General features: G+C 44.4%; 1 protein-coding gene across 1 annotated transcript in view; it reads right to left on the reverse strand.

The window, feature by feature from the left end:
- Positions 1-6026: 6026 nt before the first annotated feature.
- KREMEN1 (kringle containing transmembrane protein 1) overlaps positions 6027-20230 on the reverse strand; it is a 99374-nt gene continuing 85170 nt past the window's right edge. The window contains exons 6-10 of the mRNA XM_077160644.1: positions 14308-14640; positions 13228-13386; positions 12365-12449; positions 9911-10067; positions 6027-6156 (exon numbers count right to left, since the gene is read on the reverse strand). Coding sequence (XP_077016759.1) covers positions 6145-6156; positions 9911-10067; positions 12365-12449; positions 13228-13386; positions 14308-14640 — 746 coding nt within the window. The 3' untranslated portion in view covers positions 6027-6144. The remainder of the gene's footprint in view (positions 6157-9910; positions 10068-12364; positions 12450-13227; positions 13387-14307; positions 14641-20230) is intronic.

Genomic DNA, 20230 nt, shown 5'->3' on the forward strand with positions numbered 1-20230 from the left:
CTGGTGACTTTAAGGGAGACAGTTGTGTGCTGGAGGTGGTTCAGGATAGGACTTTCTTCTGCACTTCTCTGATCTAACCGCTGGGCGGCTCTGCTGAGCAAGGCTGCATGGGATGGATTCTGGAGGAGAGATCAAGGCAAAGAAGGGCAGGTCTGGGGGCAATTCAGGCAGGGCAACCGGGTTAGCAGGCAGCTCCTTGGTGCCTTCCCTCTGCAAGCTTGGGCAGGGGCCGTATCCTTGCTCACCTGGGCCTTGAGGAAAATATAAGGACATCTAAATTCTGTATTTGTTCCCTTATCTGAAGCTATGGATAAAGCCATCCACTGCAAGCCAGAAATCATAGAGAAGGGTACTTTCACCCACTAGATATGCCCCTGAGAAGGTGAAGGCCAGCAGATGCTTTTATAAAATGGGGCCGGCTACACATTGAATGTACTGGAAGAAACTAGCTACTTAAAGGAACAGGAATTGTATGTTTTGGGTTTTGATCAATGGGGTTTCTAGCTCCCAAAGCGAGACTCTCCAGTGCTTAAGTTCAAGGGCTCATGTGTGGTCCCCTGTGCTTTTGGTGGTCCCCACCAAGTGTGGTTTGACAACCATGTGATCCAGCTCCCATCTGCAGAGGCTATGCACAAGACGCTGGATGTGTTCATCCTTAGTTTACTGATGGTAATCGTTAAAGTCTACCAAGGACTCACAGGCCAGGGACTGAGCTAAAGTCTCTGCCTAATTCGGGAGCTTATATAGTCCTAAACTATGTTCAAAGGCTTTGGGAGTGAAGCATGTCACCTGGACAGGTGTAGCACCAAGCCCAGTTCCTCTCCACTTACTTTGTGCTGCCCCTCCTTCAGCCCAAGCTTCCAGCTCCTGTTACCTTACATCATATATGGAGCCTGAAATGTGTCTCTGAGGCAGAGAGCTCCAAAGCCTTGGCTCCAACTTGCAAATAACTAAATTTGGAATGGAGAAATAGCAAGGAGCAAGGCCTTCCTTTGGATTCAGCCTCTCTGAGCCCCAAGAGTTGGCTAGAGAGGCAAGGAATTGGGGGAAGTTAAGAAAATTCTATTTTCTACCTTTCCAGATTTGGATGGCAAATCTCAGTCAAACAAAGCAGCAGTCAAAAACATAGTCCTTGACCCAATCCCAGGGCCGAGAAGAAATGTAAGTTTCTAAGAGACTGGAGGACTACCTATGTGGGAAAAGGGAAGTGATTTTAGTTGGCCGTTTGGCTGGAAGTCTTACTGATGGTTCCAACTCATGGGTATTAGCAAAAGAGAAGGAGGAATTGCTGAGGGTGGCAAATTGGTTATAATTAAGAGAATCTGGGAGATTCAAAGCCATGTTAGTGCCACCAGCTGTCCTGGATCTGGTGCCTCTGTCTTTGGACACTCAGGGCTCAGGAAGCCAGCCGTTCTCCCCTGCTGGATAGACCATTCAAGCAAAGTCAGAGGCTGTGGGAAGAAGGGAGCTTTATGCTGGGGGCCCAGGGCTCAGATGTCTCTACAGCACTTGGTCCCCACTCTGCCCCTCCACTAGCACCTTTTCCTTCCCTTTCTTCATAATCTAAACTCACTCACTTTGTCTCTCAGGAAAGTAGACAGGCTTGGGGGGTGGGCTCAGATCTTGATTGACTCCTGTGCCTCTTGGTTATTTAACATCTTGGAGTCTCAGAGTCCTCATCTGACAAATGGAATAATAACAAGTTCTAATCCATGTAATCGTGGTGAGGATTAAATGAGATAATGTCTGAAAAGTGGTTAGCAGTGTGCAGGGATTGTTGGCAAATTACGGCTGCAGGCCTGCAACCTGTTTTTGTATGGCTTATGAGCAAAGAATGGTTTTTACATTTTTAAATTTTTAAAGAAAAAAAAATTAAATCATAACGCAGTACTGCACAGGATAAAAGCTGTGTAAAATTCAAATTTCAGTGTCCCTAGTTAAAGTTTTATCGGAACATGGCCATGCCTGTTCATTTACATTTTTCTTGTGGTTGTTTAGGAGTGGACCTGGTGACCCCTCACCATCTCCACCCCTCGTGGGGCTGCCCAGATGGCTCTGGGTCTGATGGGGTCATTGAAGGCCCAGTGACCTGGTTCTGGTTCTTTTGAGCAGATTGTTCCTCCCGACTGGCATGGGCAGAGTTGACAAGTTGTGTCAGAATCTTCAGATGGCCTGCAAAACCTGAAATATTTACAATTTAGCTTTAAAGTTTACCACCTCTTGGACTAATTGTCTAAGACTTAAGTGCTCAGTAAAATGTATCCAGTGTTACTATTACTGGATCATTTTCCTTGTTTATCCCCTTTTGGTCTTGTTTTTACATTCAGAAAACCATGCTTAATGAAGAGATGCTATACCTAAAGTCTGTTGAGGGTGACAGAGGGGTCTCTACACCTAAATTTCTATGTAAAGCTTTGAGATGGGATCTTCTAAGTGCAGCTCCACAACAATTCATCTGATTCTCAAAGGGGTCTGTGTCCTCAAATAAATAGTGTTGACTGGAGGCCTTTCTTGTCGCAGGCAATTTGATCTGTACTTTCCTGGGGCTGTCTGGAGGCACCATTGGGATGATGGAGATGAGATACCTGGGGAGGCCATGGGGCAACACCCTGCCTAGGATGGGAGTCCTGCAGTGCAACAGGTACATGGAGCTGGCTTTGGAGCCAGCTGGCCTGGGCTGATGCTGGCCCTGCCTGCCACAGGCTGGGCCCCTCCTCTGAGTCTCGGTTTCCTTGCTAGGCTGTTGTTAAAGACAAATGCAGTTGTTAGCGCTTGGCACAGTGTCCACAATAGCTGCTGCAGAAATGATGACCATTATTAATATTATTAATATATTAATATTATTATTTTTTCAGATTCCTTTTCCTGGACTCACCTCAGGCCCATAAAAAGGTACCTCAAACATGAGGTTTGAATACCGCCTCAGAGCTCTTACCATTCAACTAGGGCAAATTAACTAAACACATTCCCATGATCAATTTGCAATTAAGTTTTTAAAAATCCAGTGGCCTCATTTGAAGAGGGAAATGTTCCTAAGAGTGAAATAAAGGAAATCTGAAATGTCTCTATTGCAAAATTCCTGGCTGTTTCAGACATTTCAGTTCTTTCCCCTGAGGAGTTACTCTGGACCTCAAGCTGGGATGTACTTTCCCCCTAAAGTGCTTCTCCTGGAGCCCTGTTCCCCCAGCCCAGTTGTCCACAGCTAACAAGTTCATTCCAGAGCCTTGCGACCACCTTCGGGAGGGTGGAGGGCATCCTTGCAGTCAGGTTGTCCTGAAGATGGGCGATCCTGAACACAGCCTCGTCCGAGGCCAGCCCAGCTCAGTGCTGCTGCCCGCCTCTGGTTGCTGGGTGCCGTCCCATTCAGCAGGCGGTGGGGGTGGGGGCTGGTGGCTCCAGACAACAGCTGGAGACCAGAAATGAAGACTTCCAGCAACAAGCAAATGTTGCTGTTTTTTCAAGTTGAAATATTCTATCCCCAAAGCGTCCCTTTCAGCCGAGCAAAAACTATCCTCCGTGGGGACTCGACCCTGACACAGAGGAACAAAAGCTTCCCAGTTCTCTGGGTCCTGAGGACTGTCTGAAGTTTCAGACACGCACAGCTCAGTGGGGAGAGGAGATGGTCATGTGACTTCCAAGCTTGGAGACAAGGTCACCCTTGTCCAGCTCTTTTCCTCTCCACAAGAACTTTTGATTGCCTAACAAAGGAGGCGGCTGATGCAGCTCTGGCACCCAAATCCTGGGTGGGTGGGGTTTGACAGTATCCACATTTCCCACATTTGGGAGAACACAGCGGATGAGATTGAGGTCAGCAGTCCCCAAAGTCCATTCAGATGGGATTTGGGGCCTCTTCCCAGCCCTGCCATTTCACGACTCAAAGTTGATTCTTCAGGTGGGACAATTGCACTTTCAGGTTGCACTGATTATTTTTTCTGTTGCAGGCATAACTTGTCCCTAAGAAATTCACCAGGAAGTCCACCCCACTAGTTTTCCACTAACCATTTCCTGTCAAAAATGTTTTCCTTCATGGGAGGAAAGAGCTTTGGGAAAGAGAGAAGGATAATTCAGAGAAGACAAACATTCAAGTAAAGCAAGCCTTAAAGGCTCATCACATTGCAACTGCAATGTGTTGTAAGACTGGTGGCTTTGGAGGTAGGTGGAGGACAGCAAGGGTTGGGGAAAGGACATCGGTAAAGAGGAGATCACAAAATTCATGTCATGGTAGTGCCCCTTCTGGAGAAGTATATAGGGAGGCGCTGCTGGGCTGCACGCCCTTCTCCCCTCACACCTCTCTGTCCTGTGATTCTTCTCTGGAATGAAACAGACTTTGCGGTGGAACAACAAATACATTGACAATCGTGAAGGAAACTGTTCTGAAAAAGTTTGTTTCAGAAGAGAAGATGGAAGCTAGTAATCAAATTTCTCAATCAAATGAAAGTGGTTGTCAAGCTTCAGTGACCATCAGTCATCCAGGAAGCTTCCCAGGGATTCTGATTTGGCAGGCGGTAATGGTGGTGGGAGGCGGGAATCTGCATTCTGAACAAGTACATTGGGGATTCTGATGAAAGTGGTCCCTGCACCACATTTATGTTGCATTTGACATGTTGTATCAAAGGTGGTGGCAAGACCCTTGCTAGACTGGCCTATACCTCCTTTGCTTTGAGAATGCTACATCTTAGCAGTAACTGGCAGGACCAGGGAGACCGCCCCTGGTCAGTTCATCTCCTTCCTGAGAACAAGAACCCTCAGTCTGACCAAAGTCAGGTCAGAAGCTTTGCTGGTTCTTTGGATTCTGGGCTTTGTCCTCTCCTGCTTTCCCCACCCATGCCTGGGCTCCTTTTCTTCTGCCACGGTTTGTCCCTAGACACTGTCCTCAGCAGCTTTCTGGGTCACCCTAGACACCCCTCCCCGCTGAGGGCTGCTGTCCATTTCCCTGCTTCAAGTATCGGGTTTCCCAGGCCATACCCTGCTTGGGTCTCAGGCTGTTTATCCACTTGCCTTCTGGACAGCTTAACCTCAAGGTCCCACAGAGACCTCACTGGACACATCCCAAGGGGAACTTATCATGCTTGCCCCTTGCCTGAGTGTCCTTTTATGTTCTTTATCTCAAAGAATGGCACCTCCTTCCACCAGTTGCCAATGTCTAAACACCTGAGCACCATCCTAGGCACAACCTTGTTCTAACCTCCCATATCTATTCTAGAACAGCTAACATTCTCTGAAAACAACTATAAATAATAACTCATCAGGATGCTATGAGGTGGGTACTGTAGTTATCCCCATGTGACAGACCAGAAAACAAGCACTCATCCAAGGTCATGACACAAGTGGTAGAGTGGGATTTGGACCCAGGTAGTCTGGCCCCAAGCACGTGCTCTGACCTATGGGCATGGTCAGTCTTTTGCTTATACTGTCCACTCTCCATCCATAGCTCTAGGATGAAGGCCTACTCTGCTTTGCATCTCTTTGCACCTAACAAGCCTCCTGATGGGTCTCCTAGCCCTTGAGCTTACCCCACTTCAATCCAGTTTACATAATGTAATAAGAAATCATTCTCAACCAGACAACTGATGTCACTCCTCTGTTGGAAGCCCTCAAAGTGTGGCAGACTCTGAATGCTGGCAGACTGACGGCATATAAACCCTTTCCCGAACTGCCCCTCAGAGCCTCAGCTTCCTCATCAGACACCAGGGGCAACACCACTCATGGCCCAGGTTGTCGGATGTGTAGATTGCCTAATGGTGCCTAACGGGGGGGGGGGGCAACTTGTACAGACAGCATCCGTTAGTATTCTGAAAAAGGAAAGGGTGGGAAGAAGGGTGGTAGGTATTACTCTGAGAGGTTAGATAAACTCCACGTGGGGTGATAATCACATGAGCATTTTTAGATGCATTTTCTCATTTAATCTTTATAACCCTTGGAGTTAGAAAGTTTTAAAGTTTTACTTACATTGCACAAGTGAGGAAGGCGAGGATGAGAGGTGGATTGACTGCAGGTCACTTTGAATGCAGGTCCTTCTTAGTGCAAAACCCTATGCTCTCACCACAGACAGATCCTGCCTGTCCTGCCTCCCTGCTGCAGTGTGTTGATGTGGAATTCTGGCTCTTTCAGGTCTTACTGGCTGAATATCAACTGTGGGTCGAACTATGACAAGACCTGAGGAAATTCGAAGACAGTAACAGAAAAACCAAGCAAACTATGGCCTGGCATTCTTGCTGAGCGAGAACACACTATCAGACCATGTGGCATCCTCCTCTAGTCCCTGGGGCTTTCCCATAAAAACAATGATCTAGGGGAAATAACTGTTTCTACAACAATGAGAATATTTATTTTCTCCAGACAGTAAAAATAACAATTTTTCTCTCTTTTGTAAAAGTTAAGTACCATTACATTCCATTTTCTTAAATAACAAAATCCTAAAAATATATATTAAATTGTATACAGTGCGTCACACTTCATCTTATATTTTAAAATACATGATGTTTCTATTTTATTCTCAAAGTTGCATAGTAAGAGCATATTTACAAATAAAGCCTTGTAATCTGAAGTCAAACTCCCCACAAGAAGGTGAGTTTGGATGTGGGAAGGTCAAGACACACACAAAGCCTGGGATGGCAGCTCCCTTTGCAGGAAGGGAACAGGAACTCCAGAATGGACTTCTAGACACCTCCTTTCTGAAGCAGTAGATTTACTCCGACTTTCTTCCATACCCCACTTCTGATCTATTGAGTGTGTTCAGCTTGGCAAGACAGAAGCCATGAGATGGGCCCACTAGAGCTCTGAGGCTGAGGGGAAGCCCCTTCACCCTGAGCCGTCCAGCCTGAGGGGAGGCAGCTGTGGCTGGAAGGCTTAAACAACACCTCACACCAGGGCAGCTAAGCTGAGAGACTTGGCCAGGAGGTAGAACAGTGAGGAAGGTAAACAAAGACACCAGAGGAAACACAATGGAAAGGTTAAAAATTCCCAAGGTAATGACAAAAGCAGACATCAAACAGGAGGTCTAAAACCCAAGAGGGCACCAGTTCCCTGGGACCTGGAGGAGAAGATGGCCTAGCCAGGGTGGCAGAGGTGGTCCATCCTAAGTGCTCAAGAAAATTAAGTGCATGGTGCCCCAGGTCTCCTGGGACTGCCTGGAACTGAGAGTGGAGCATGTGGGTGGAGCTGTGCCCAGATGTGCCCCACAGATTGGCCTGAGCCAGGGCAGCTGTGCTCGCTAGTGCTTTGATCCTTGTAGGTTTCTGGCCAATTGAAATCTTGAGCTAGAGCCCACACTTCAGAAGGTACAGCAACATGGTTACCTCCCTCCTGCCAAGCAAGGTGGGGGAGGCGAGAGAGGGCAGGGCAGTACCAGGTCATTCCAACTGGCCATTGCTCTGGGTGAGACTGGACAGGCGAAGAAGAACATAGCCCTACCTCCCTTCCTAGAGGTGCATCCCCAGGAGCACTGTGAGACATGGCATAAACATGGGCAGAAGTGACAAGATGGGTTGGCACAGCGGGTCCCTTACTGGACCCCATGGCAGGTCTGAAAACTGTATGCTAGGCTTTGGGAGGCTTTCAGAGCAAGTCCCCTGGAGTAGTCCCCAAAGCCCCTCAGGAAACTTCTCCCCTTTCTCTTTCATGATCATCTATATGTCCTGTAATCTTTTTTTTCAGGGTCACCTCCTTTCCAATCACTTCCAACCCCCACTTTCTCTCCTCTCATGTGATTTCTTAAAAGACCCAGTGGTTCCTCCTCTGGTGCTCCTGGGACAATTTATTTCAAGGATGTTTAGCTGCTAGGGACCCTGTATGGGGTGTGGCCAACCGATTCTAACTGAGCCCATGGCTGAAGCATTGAAGACTCAGCCTGAGACAATTTACAGGCCCTTTCCCCTCACACTGTGCCAAGCTAGGTTGGGTTTCTTGCAGCTGCCCTGTGATAGTAAGTCAATCCTGGAGGCACTGGGCTGTGCCAGGGACAAACAAGAAAGGCACTGGGGCATCACAAGCATTTCCTGGGGTCTCTGAAAGGGCTGCTCCAGTTGCAACCTTTAGACACCAGCCTGGTGTCTAGAGATGTGAGGTGGGGGGGGTCACCTTAAGCCCCAGGAAGCCGAATTGCCCTCTGCCTAGAAACGTTCCCAGGGCCACATTCCACATACCCTTTGTGCTGCTCATGGATCTATTCCCAACATACGGCCTTCTGACTGCACACACCTGACACTTGTGAGAAGATTCCACAAAGGCCAGGAATAGCGTGGAGACCGCAAATGCCAGTACATTTCCTGGGTCCTTGTATGTAAAAGGCCTCTGTCTTCAATCCCAGGGGCCTGTGGACAGCTGCTCCAGGCTAATCACCCTTTCTAGATGAAAGCATGAAGGCAGCACCAAGCAGTTTTGTGCCCTCAGCTGGCCTCTCAGAGTGCCTGGGTGGTGCCCTCCCCTCCTGTGGACATAATGCTCGGCTCCCCTACTCGATATGCCTCTCAGCCTGTTCTCTCCCAGGATCTCTCCTGAATTCAGGTTGCCAAGTGTCACCTTCCTAACTGGCCCCATACTGCCCTCCTCTAGCTCCCTGGAGCAGCCAGGCATAGATGGGGGCCAGTGTGGCAGAACCCTAGGAAGGGCTGTAGCAGGCAGTGGCTTAGGGGCCTAGAGAGCTAGGCAAAGAGTTCCAAAGTGGGAACCCCTGGGGCTGGAGCAATACAAGCTCCAAGGCCCAAGTGTCTCTGGGAGAATCACACTCTGAAAAATGGCCTGACCTCCAGAGGCACAGATTGCTTTCCTCTCAGCTGCTATGGACAAAGCCTGTTTGAAAATAGTGGAGACTTCAAAATTAGAGATGGCACTTATACACCAACAGCCGCTGCAGCTGGATCTCTCAATCTCAGAGCCCTGTCCTGGGAGGATCTCTGGTTCCCAAATCCTTCCTCTCACCCCTCATGGCAATCACTGCAGTTCACCCACATGTCTGAGGGACATGGTTGGTGTGGGGCCAGGGGCAAGAGGACTTTTATCTCTCACCAGCTATTCCTAACCCCACTCTGTCCCCAAGGGAAAGGGTAGAAAAGGCCGCAGAGAGCACAACCCTTGGTCTTTTTCATCTTTTAAAATGGGAGACATCTAAAGGGAGGGAGTATAGGACCCCATGTCTCACATAATGCTGCCCAAGTGCTAAACCACAGTGTTTAAACTCCCTGTTCTGAACTGAGAGTCAGCTTAGAGAATTATAGAGAGATTGGAGGTGTGGCTCAGGTTGGCAGGACCATGAGCTTCTCCAGATTGAGGCCAAATAAATTCAATCCAACAAGTAGTTATTGGGTGCCTATAAAAGCTTCCAGTAAAGTCTGATGGGTGAATAAACGAATGGATTCTTAATGTGAACACTCCTAACATTTGTTCTGCTGGTCTATGGAAAGATGTGTAGAGAAAGCCTAAGTGAAGCAGTCAGGGTGGCGTGAATGGGGTCACCAGACCGCACCCTCAGGCTCTCCCAGGGCGGAGGAGGGCCATCCTGGCCCAGCACCTAGACAGCAAAGCCCCAGAGTTGGCACAGAGCATGAGACCCTCATGATGCTTCTGGAGTGCTAATGCCCTACAGTCCACACTTGTGTGGGGCCAGGCTAACCCTCAGGAGAACCTCAGGAGCCCAAGCCAGACACCAACATCTCCATCACCTCAGCCCCACTGCTCTGATGCCCCCATTCCTAGATCAGAGGGAGAGATGCAGGGAGGGCCAACACTGAGGCCTCGAGTCTTTAAGTGCAGCTGATGACGCAGGATGGATCCAGGCTGTGCTGCCCCAGCAACATGGCACCTCTTCCTAGTCTGCAGGGGGCACCCCTGAGGAGGCCAAGGTCATCCCACAGCAGCCTGGAGCTCACAGAGGGACATTGTGTCCTGAGCGCTGGGGTTTCTAGTCACTCACAAGGGGATTGCGGTCATCTTGTTGACTCTGGCCCTTGAGCTTCTTCTTAAAGATGGAAATAGAAGTGGAGGGCTTATAGAAAATGCTCCAGATTTCTCCTGAAGTCCCTGGTTGACAGCAAGCCCTCAGGTCCCCTGAAACAGGAACACGATGGGATCTGGCAAACAAAAAATAACTTAATCTTCAAGCAGAAGAGAATAAACCATTCAAAACAACCTGCCATCTCACCTGGTTCCTATGGAAGGGGATGTGTGTGGTGAGGAGAGGTCTTGGGAAAGACCTAACAGCTGGCTGTAAAACTCTGGAGGACTACTCTGTGGACTAAATGTGTCCCTGAGGTCCCTGATGCCCACAGGGTAGGAAAGCAGTACAGCAGATTCTGGCTCAGAATGACAAAGAACTTTTGATCAGGCAGAATTAATTCAAATCTGGAAAGGACTGGCCTGCAAGATTATAAATTTTCAAATGTGTTTTGTTTTCTTTTGCTCTTGCATAGCAGAGCTCTTTCTTTGAATTACATTAACCCAGCAGCCCACCTAGCTGAAACAGGATAAAGACAAAATTGCTCTGTCTGAAGCAGGGACTGTGCTGGTTTGAAAGGATGTATGTTCCCTAGAAAAGCCATGTTTTAATAAAAATCCCATTTTGTAAAGGCAGAATAATCCCTATTCAATACTGTATGTTTGAATCTGTAATTAGATCATCTCCCTGGAGATGGAACCCAATCAAGAGTGATTGTTAAGGTGGATTAGGGGAAATGTGTCTCCAACCATTTGCGTGGGTCTTGATTGGTTTACTGGAGTCCTATAAAAGAGGAAACATTTTGGAGAATGAGAGATTCAGGGAGAGCAGAGAATGACATAGCCATGAGAAGCAAAGAGCCCACAAGCTAGTGACCTTTGGACATGAAGAAGGAAAACGCCTCCTAGGGAGCTTCACGAAACAGAAAGCCAGGAGAGAAAGCTAGCAGATGACTCTGTGCTTGACATGTGCCCTTCCAGCGGAGAGAAACCGTGATTGTGTTCACCATGTGGCTTCTCACTTGAGAGAGAAACCCTGAACTTCATTGACCTTCTTGAACCAAGGTATCTTTCCCTGGATGCCTTTGATTGGACATTTCTATAGACTTGTTTTAATTGGGACATTTTCTTGGCCTTAGAACTGTAAATTAGGAACTTACTAAATTCCCCTTTTTAAAAGCCATTCCATTTCTGGTATATTGCAGTCCGGCAGCTAGCAAACTAGAACAGAGACCTGCCTTACTTCTAATACCTCCCCCATCCTCTGGGTCAGCCCCAAAGTTATCTGGCAGAGATGTTCTGGGGACTCCAACATCAGATGGAAGTGAGACATGCAGTTCAGGGTTTGCTCTGTGCTGAGAGCCCCAGCTGTGCTGTGAGATGCTGGGCCCTATGGAAAGTGACTCGTGGCACTGCAGGGGACACATGGAAAGGACTGTACCTGAAAGGCTTCCCCAGAACACGGGAAGTTGTGACTTTTAAAAATATGATAAAGGGCACAGCAGTGAGCTTATAAATAAGGCCATGGCTTCCACTGAAAAAATGTTACATTTAGGGTAGAGATGCCAATATAGGGTGCTCCTAGGCGGTAGGAAATAGAAAGTTGGAAACAGAGAAAAGAATGTGGCCAAAGAGAGTCTTCAGTGCAACAAGGAGCCCGCATTTCATGTATAAAAGAGTGTAGTGAAGGGCAAGTGAGAAAATCAGGAGAAAGACAGCTTTTACTGGACATGAATTTGCTGGAAGGTCTTGTAATGAGGAGAGCCTGGACCAGGAACCACAAGAAAGACAGAGTAGGGCTCTAGAAAATACAGGAAAGAACTACCAATTATTGTAGATGCATGAAAGAAACAAGTACATGCATGTAGAAGGCATGAATGATTGCCCCTTTCCTGGAGGGTGGGGATAATAAATCTGAGCAGCAAAATAAGGGAAGGAAATATTTTGTTCCAAATTAATATGAATTGAAGGATGAAGCTCCCATAAGCTTCTTAAATAATTGTTGTAAGATTATTTTTAAGCAAGAGTTAATAAAATGTTAGAATTCTCTAAGAATGTTTCTTAATTTCTGGAAGGCATCCGGAAATATGTATTGTCTTAGGAATCTGCTCTTATATAAAGATCTCTTTAAGGGATCAGCACAAGCCCAAAAATGGAAATTGTTGTTTTTTATGCCCATACTGTTTCAATCCTCCTTGAAATTATATCCTCTGGACACAGAAGCAAACTCAATCCCTGAGACCTTAATGAGATTTGTCCAGTTGTACATTTCACTCTACAGAGAATGAGGAATGTCTAATGCTTTGTGCCTACCTAGGACCTAAGGGCTTTGGAATCATGTCCTGATATTACAATTGTCCCCAGACAAATGAAACAGTAGAAAAGGAATCCTAAACCTTCCACTTCCTAGAACCTGGTGGCTCCTTGTACTCACTTGAATGTAACATGCAGAAGTAGCTTTGCTACAATGGCTGTGACTGTGAGGATGAGGAGAGTTGCCAGGCCATACACTGTCCACCCTGCAAGTGCAAAAGACGGGGTTTATCAGTCCCATGGTCTTCCATTTTCAAAAAGAGGTCTTTTGGCAGCCCCAAGCATTCGCCAGCAGCTTGGAGCCCTCTGTGGGTGGGGTGACCACCAAATACAGCAGCCTGCAACTTCAACTTCCTGGGCAGAAAAGAGGAACTGGAAGTATGTTCCCCACAAGCACCCAGCTTGAATTACTTTAAAAAACGCTCATTCACTTGCTACTCCTTTCATACATAACTTTTCTTCATAGCTCTTATCATTATCTCACTTGTTTATTTTGGCTATTGTCCTTCTCCTCCCACTTATACTATAAGCCAAAGGAGGGCAAGGGGTTTTGTTTGGTTCACTGTATAATCCAGTGCCTAGAACAGTACCTAGTATTGCAGAAACACTTAAATATCTTTTGAATGAATGAATGAAAGAATAAAGCTCTTGCAATGCCACTGAATTTAGGGAGCTTCAGTTTGGGAATCTAGAAAGATAATCTCAAAGTAGGAAAACACACTGGATTAGCTGATCAATTACATTGTACAAAAAGCACAGGCTGGACTCTTAGAGATGAGCACTTTTTCCCTAAGGACTAATAAGACAAGCTAATGAGAAAATTTACCTCAAAGGCCAGAACAAACTAGAGGCAGCAGGGCCAGCATCCCCAACCTGACTCGGAATGAGAAACACTTTAGAGTGCCTGTTTCTGTAACTGTCAACAGCGCTACCTTCAAGCCTTGTGGCTTCCACCTCATACTGATGAGGCCCGGGAATGGCTACCTGGGATGGTCTGAGGTGGCTGGCTGGGGCTGGTGGTGATGACGTAGAGTACTTTGGAGGATCGGGCAGCACTGATGCTGAGGTTGGCCTGCTCAGTGATCACCTCAGTCAGCGTTTGGTTGACAGCAGGCCTCTCCTGTGGCTGTTCTTCCTTGATAGCTGGAATATCAAAGGGAATTAAATGGAAAAAAAGCTGATGGAGACAATGAAGAATACAAAGGAAGGGGGCACTGGTTACAAAGGGAGCACCTTTTTTTTCTGATCAATCCTGGATGCAGAGGCACAGATGCAGAATATCTCTCCTTGTCCCACTGCTCCCCAAAATAAAACTGGTTAGGTTCTGGCTCTTGGCACTGAAGGGCCAGCAATTCTAATTATCTGATTGGTCTCTTCGCAGACATCTGTGTGCTTGCCTTATCATTTTCCTGCCCTTATGCCTTTGCAGCTATGGCACCCTTGGCCCAGAAGGCCCTCTTCCTTCCTACCTACTCACCAAAATTCTACTTGTTCTTCAAGACTGTCCCACTTACAGGGGAGGCCTCCCTACTCCGACTTACTGTAGCACATACTAACTCAACTCTTCTCAGGCCTTTGCTATCCAGAGCACAGACTGGTTTTAGATACCTTCTATGTTTCTCATGTGCTGGCAAAGAGATATGCCCAGCACACATGATTGTATTAGTGAGGCAGAGAAAGATGATAAATCAGTCCTTGGGACTGGTTAGAATTTTCAGAAGCAGGAGAATAGATCAAATTAAGATCCTCCCAACTTTACCAACCCAGCCTTTTTGGTTATTATTTTAACCTCTTTTGGAATGCTATCACCAGTACTGCTAAAATAGCAAACTTGACAGGTTTCATCTCTTTTCTCCACCATGAAATGTAGACAAATTATGAATGGGAAGTGGGGAAATTTTTCTTCCAGTTCACAACACTGGGATAATCAACAAGTTGAAGCAGTAGCTCTGGACTCACCATCTACACAAGGATGGCCCAAGGTTAATAAGTCACAGTGGTATGGAAGAGAAGCCTGAGTCACTCAGACCCTGAAGGGCCCTCTAGGAGGCGAGGATGTCTCACCTTGGTATAAGACAGCAAATCCCTGGGCCTGATTGATGCGATCAGAGAAGAAATACAAAATGACAAAATCCAGAGAGATGTTAAAGGACAAAGGTGGGTGGTTCCTTCCATTGAAACGGAGGAGGACACCGTGGGTGTAGCCATCCAACAGCTCCACCATGTCTGCGGAATCCCTGATGTCAAACAAGGTGAAGTTGAAGTGGATGTGGGAGGCTCCCGGAACCCGGATGGTCCAGTAGCAGACCCTCCCTGTGGCGTAGGTATCAGGGAAATCAGGGGAATAGACCACTGACGTCATGGCAGAGTAGTTCCCACCACAGGCGCCAACGAGAGCTGCAAAGACAAAAGGACATGGGAACCCTCAGTCTGGGTCTCAGCCAGGGGGCAGGCTTTGCAACACTGTTACAAATAAGTCATTTCCTAATTGATGTGATCCAGGTTGGGATATTATTTTTTATTTACAAAACCAGACTGTCTCATGTTTCAGGATTGAATCACAAAATGAATTGCTTAAACCCTGAACAAATGGCTGTGGAGGTTTTTGTTTGCCCAGGAGACCTCAGAATCAGCACACAGCACAGCGGTGTGGCCTAGAATGGGGGGTGGGGGTAGGGGCTGGAGGCAGAGAGTCTGCATTCTGGACCAGCTGGGCCATGGGATCCCAGGGGCTGGACCTTATTTCCCAGCATCTCACTTCTCTCAGTTTTGAGGATAGAGGGACCACACCACCTGCTCCCGTATCACATGAAAATTCTGGGACATCTCTGGAGGGGAGGCGCTCAGTAAAGGAAGGCTGTAAAAAGAAATGGGCCTCCCTAAGTGCCCAGGAATCTTGATACAACAGAGGAGCAATACTCACATGAGCAGTCTAGGCCCATTTTTCAGATGGGAAACTAGTATAAGAAATGACTTTCTACAGAAATCAACTAGATTCTGATCACTCTGTACTGACCACATTTGATTCCTCTGGATTGTTGTGTTTTGATCAGCAGGTTCTAGGAAGGGTATACAGCCACTTCATGGTAACTTACACAGGGACATGTATGTAACAGCACAGAAATGAAAGTCCTTGAGAGGAAGTGTGGGGTTAGGACATGTAAAGCAAGCTTTGGGGGGGTTGTGCTTCCCTTTAGAACAAGGATAGAGGATGCTGCTCCTGCCCTAAAAACAAGAAGACACTCAAAACTTTTCTTGAACCCTTCAGAAAGTTTAGGTCTTAAAACAACCAAGGAATCGGATTCTAAAAGGTGAGAAGCCTCTCAATGAGAGTCAGACAACACAAACTGTTTCATCTTTGACAGAGCTTGGAAGGCAGAGGTGGCTACCAGAGAAGTGATTACAAAGAAAACAGCTAAATTTTTAACAAATTCCTAAAGGCTGAGTGTGGGCTAGACTCTCAATTTAGGATAAAGAGGAGTCCTAGATGCAAGGAAAGTTTGCACTCACTTACAAGCTATTCTCTACCTGGGGCTCACAAGAAAGAATGGGATAAAGCAAGGGCCCATAGAGGATTGGCTCAAGTGTGGCACAAGTGTGCAGGAGGTAATCAGCTGCTGTCAGGGGACAGGCATGAAACACCTCTGCTTCCGAGGACCTTCCTCTCAAAGGAAGGAAAAGTCTTAAGCTGCTGGGGGATCATCAGAAAAGCTCTTGCTCCTAGGGCCACCAGAGAGAGGTAAAAGCAAAAGCTATCAGTCTCAGGAAAAGGGAGTAAGAAATTCTCTCCTGCCAAAGGAACCAGGTAAAGATCCACTGCTTCTGTGGGAAGAAAAGAAACAAAAACCATCTGCCCCTGGCTGTTCTGAGACCTCTGGGCCCATGACCCTGCTTCAATACAAAGCAGAAGTCTGCTACACCTGAAGAAGGGGCAGGACTCTCTCCTACTCAAGATCCTCCTAAGATGTAAGAGAGTTTGGCTGCTGGGGAAAGGGGAGATGTACAGGAATGCTGCAAAGGCCCAGGCCCTAAAGTCCAGGTAACAGGCCTTGCCTACGACTGAGTATGGGCCGGAAGAACCAAGAACCCACTGACTATGCCAGAAGCCTAGCACCAAGTAACAAGCAATAGGAGTCAACCATAGAGGGAAGGGAAGGAGTACAGAGAAAGAGTCCCTCTATAGTACAGGCATCTAGGAAGTGTTGAAAGCTGAGGATGTTACAGGGACACTGCAAAAACAAAACAAAACAAAAACAACAATTTCATTCTGACCAAAAAGGGGAAAAGAAGCATAACTAATAAAGAATCAGTGGCAGAGAGAGTTTAAATAGAGTGGAGAGGCTACTCTGGAGGTTGTTCTTACACAAGCTTCAGTTAGACATTGCTACCTTATCATAACCTGCCAGACTTCAACCAGGACCTTTCCAGTCAATCCTAAAAACACCTAGGGCAATATATAGATTCCACAAGGGTTCCATGCACTAGAGTCACTTTTCAGAAACCTGCAACCTCCAGATAGGTCTCTGGACCAGATAAGTCCTGAAATCTAGAGGGCCCAGCCTCTCCAGGACATCAGATAGTTCCATCTCCCTACCCCATGTTAGTGACAGACCTTTCCAACACGAAAAAGTTAGAATGGCCATAGCCCAGACACCCCTAAAGAGAGGGACAGAAAGATCAAAGATGATGGTGGAGTTACACAGAGAAGATAGGATTTAACAAATGAAGATGATTGCTAAATCATTAAACTGACATCTCTTTTAGTCTCCAGTATCTTAGCACAGCTAGAAGTAAAAATCTAAAATTGTGGAATTGTAATCCATGTCAAACTCTGAAATATGTTCTATAACTAATTGTGGTGCTGTGCTTTGAAATTTATTGCTTCTTGGAATATATGTTATTTTCCACAAAAAAAGAAAAAAAAGTCGATTGTGATGATAAAAAAAATTTATGCCTTCTAGCCTCCTATATTCTGGAGCAGCTAGAAGTAAAAATCTGAGAGGATCATATGGTAGACCATTGCAAACTCTGGGATCTGTCCTATAACTACTTGTTGAAGAGTGCTTTGAAAACTATCGCTTTTTTTTCTTTCTTTGCTTTGCTTTGTACATGTTATGTCATACAATAAAAAAGTTAAAAAAAAATCAAATCAAATAAAAGTACTGGAAGCACAGATTGGCACATACCATTATAGCCATAACAGTGGTTAAAGTAGGTAGACAAAGAGGATTTTATTTTGATCATTACATTTGACTTTACAAGGAGATTGCTTTAATGCATTACTTAAGTGATTAAAAAATAATTCTAGGAGCAGAGTTCTACACCCAGCAAAAATAGTTTTCAAAAATGAAGGTGAGCTGGAGACCCAGGTTTGATTTCTGGCCCATGCACTTCCCAAAACAAACAAACAAACAAAGAAACAAAATTCAACAAATGGTGCTGCAATAATGGGATACTCACACAGAAAAAGAATGAAATGTGACCCCGCCATACAGCATACAAAAACAAGAGAAGGTAAAATAAGTTTTTTTAAGAACAAAAAAAGCTGAGGGGAGCAATTGACAGCAGAGCTGCATTAGAGAAAACGCTAAAGGAAATTCTTCAGGTCAGAGGAGTATGATACCAGATGGAAATGTGGATCTACACAAATGAAGAGTAAAAGGAAAAGGAAAATATGAAGGTAAATATAAAATATAAAAGACTATTTTTCTTATTTTTTAAAATTTATTTTTCATTTATTTATAAACATAACCACACACAAACACAAACATTCTTACCATATGATCATACCATTCTTGATATATAATCAACTCACAATATCATCATAGTTATATATTCATCATCATGATCATTTCTTAGAACATTTCCATCAATTGAGAAAAAAGAAATAAAAAGAAAACAGAAAAAATTCATATATCATTGAATTTTCATTGATCACTAGCATTTCAATCTACTAAATTTATTTTAACATTTGTTCCCCCTATTATTTATTTATTTTTAATCCATGTTTTATTCATCTGTCAATAAGGTAGATAAAAAGAGGATCAGACACAAGGTTTTCGCAATCACACAGTCACACTGTGAAAGCTATATCATTATATACTCATACTCAAGAAACATGGCTACTGGAACACAGATTTTTCTTATTTTTAATAGCATTAAAAGATGAATGACTGCCTAAAACAAAACTAGTAACAGAGTTTTGTGGTGTTTATAACACATGTAGAAGTAAAGTGTATGCGAGTAATAGCACAAAAGAGAGAAGGGAGGAAATGGAAATATATACTACTGTGAAGTTCTTATACTATACATGAAGCAGTACACTATTTGGAGGAAAATAAGTTAAAGATACATATTGTAAATGCAAGAGCAACCACAAAATATAAAGATGTATAATTAATAAGCCAATGGTGAAAATAAAATGTAATTATAAAAAACACTTCATTAGTTCAAAAGAAGGCAGGAAAAGAAGAGGGGAAAAGAACAAAGAACAATGGGACAAATAGAAAACGAACAGAAATATGGTAGATTTAAATTCAAGCATATCAGCAGTTACATTAAATGCAAATGATATAAACATTGCAAATCTCATATATTGCAGGTCAGAATGCAAAATGGTATAGCCTCTTTGGAAAACAGTTGTCAGTCTCTTATAAAAAATATATACTGACCATAAGACCCAGGAAACCCACCTTCTACTCAAGAGAAATAAAACTTTTACTCAAGAGAAATAAAAACATATATCCACACAAATACCTGTACATAGAAGCTTACATTATTTAGAGCAGCATTATCACAGACAAAATAAATGTTATCAACTAGTGAATGGATGAATAAATGCTGATATATCTGTACAAAGGAATGATTCTTAGCAATAAAAAGGAATGAACTACTGAAATATACACCAATACAGATGAATTTCAAAAGCCTTACACTAACTTAAAGAAGCCATACACAAATATATACTGTATAATTCCATTTATATGACTTTCTGCAAAAGAAAAAACTATCTGTACAGAATGTAGGTCAGTGGTTGCTGAAGGCTAGGAATGGAGAAGAAATCTGACCACAAAGGGGCATGAGGGAACCTTCTGAGGTGATGCAAATGTTCTATCTTGATTGCTTGATTGTGTGGATATTTGTCAAATCCTATTGAACTGTACAACCAAAAGAGTAATTTTTACTGTATGTAAATTTAAAAAATTTAAAAAATTAAAAACAAGTTTTATAAGAAAGACTTCCTGGGTTCTAATTCTAATCGTACCACTTACTAACTGTATAAGTTTGGGCAAGTTACTTAACCTTTGCATATCTTAGTTTCTTCATCTAAAAAATGAAAATGTTAATAGTTTCTCCCTCATGGGGTTGATTATAAGAATTAAAATAAGTTAATTATGTGAAAGTACATGTAAAATGTAGGGTCTGGCACATAGTAAAAGCACAGTAAATTTGAGATATTCTAATATTATTATTACTATTTGAAAATAAAGTATCCAGATTAAATCGATACTTCAATACTGAAAAAAAGGCAGGAGAGGGAGGTCTGGAAGAGGGCACATAATTGAAGCATACCAGTAAGGGTAACTTAAAGGATAAAAAGAAAGAAAGATGGGATGTAAAAGACCTGGACAAAGAAAACTACAAAATATTACTAAAGGAAATCAAAGATCTAAATAGGTGGAAAGACATTCCTTGTTTATTGATAGGAAGGTTAAACGTAGTTAAGATGTCAATTCTACCCAAGCTGATCTACTGATTCAAAGCAATACCAATCAAAATTCTAACAACCTACTCTGAAGACTTGGAAAAGCTAGTTATCAAATTCATTTGGAAAGAAAAGAGACATTGAATAGCCAAAAATATCCTTATAAAGAAGAACAAAGTAAGAGGACTAACACTTCTGATTTTAAAGCTTATTATAAAGCCACAGTGGTCAAAACAGTACAATTCTTTTTTTTTTTTTTTTGGCTTTTAATAAAAGGGGATT

Source organism: Tamandua tetradactyla, chromosome 5 (assembly GCF_023851605.1).
Source record: "Tamandua tetradactyla isolate mTamTet1 chromosome 5, mTamTet1.pri, whole genome shotgun sequence".
Taxonomy (NCBI): Eukaryota; Metazoa; Chordata; class Mammalia; order Pilosa; family Myrmecophagidae; genus Tamandua; species Tamandua tetradactyla.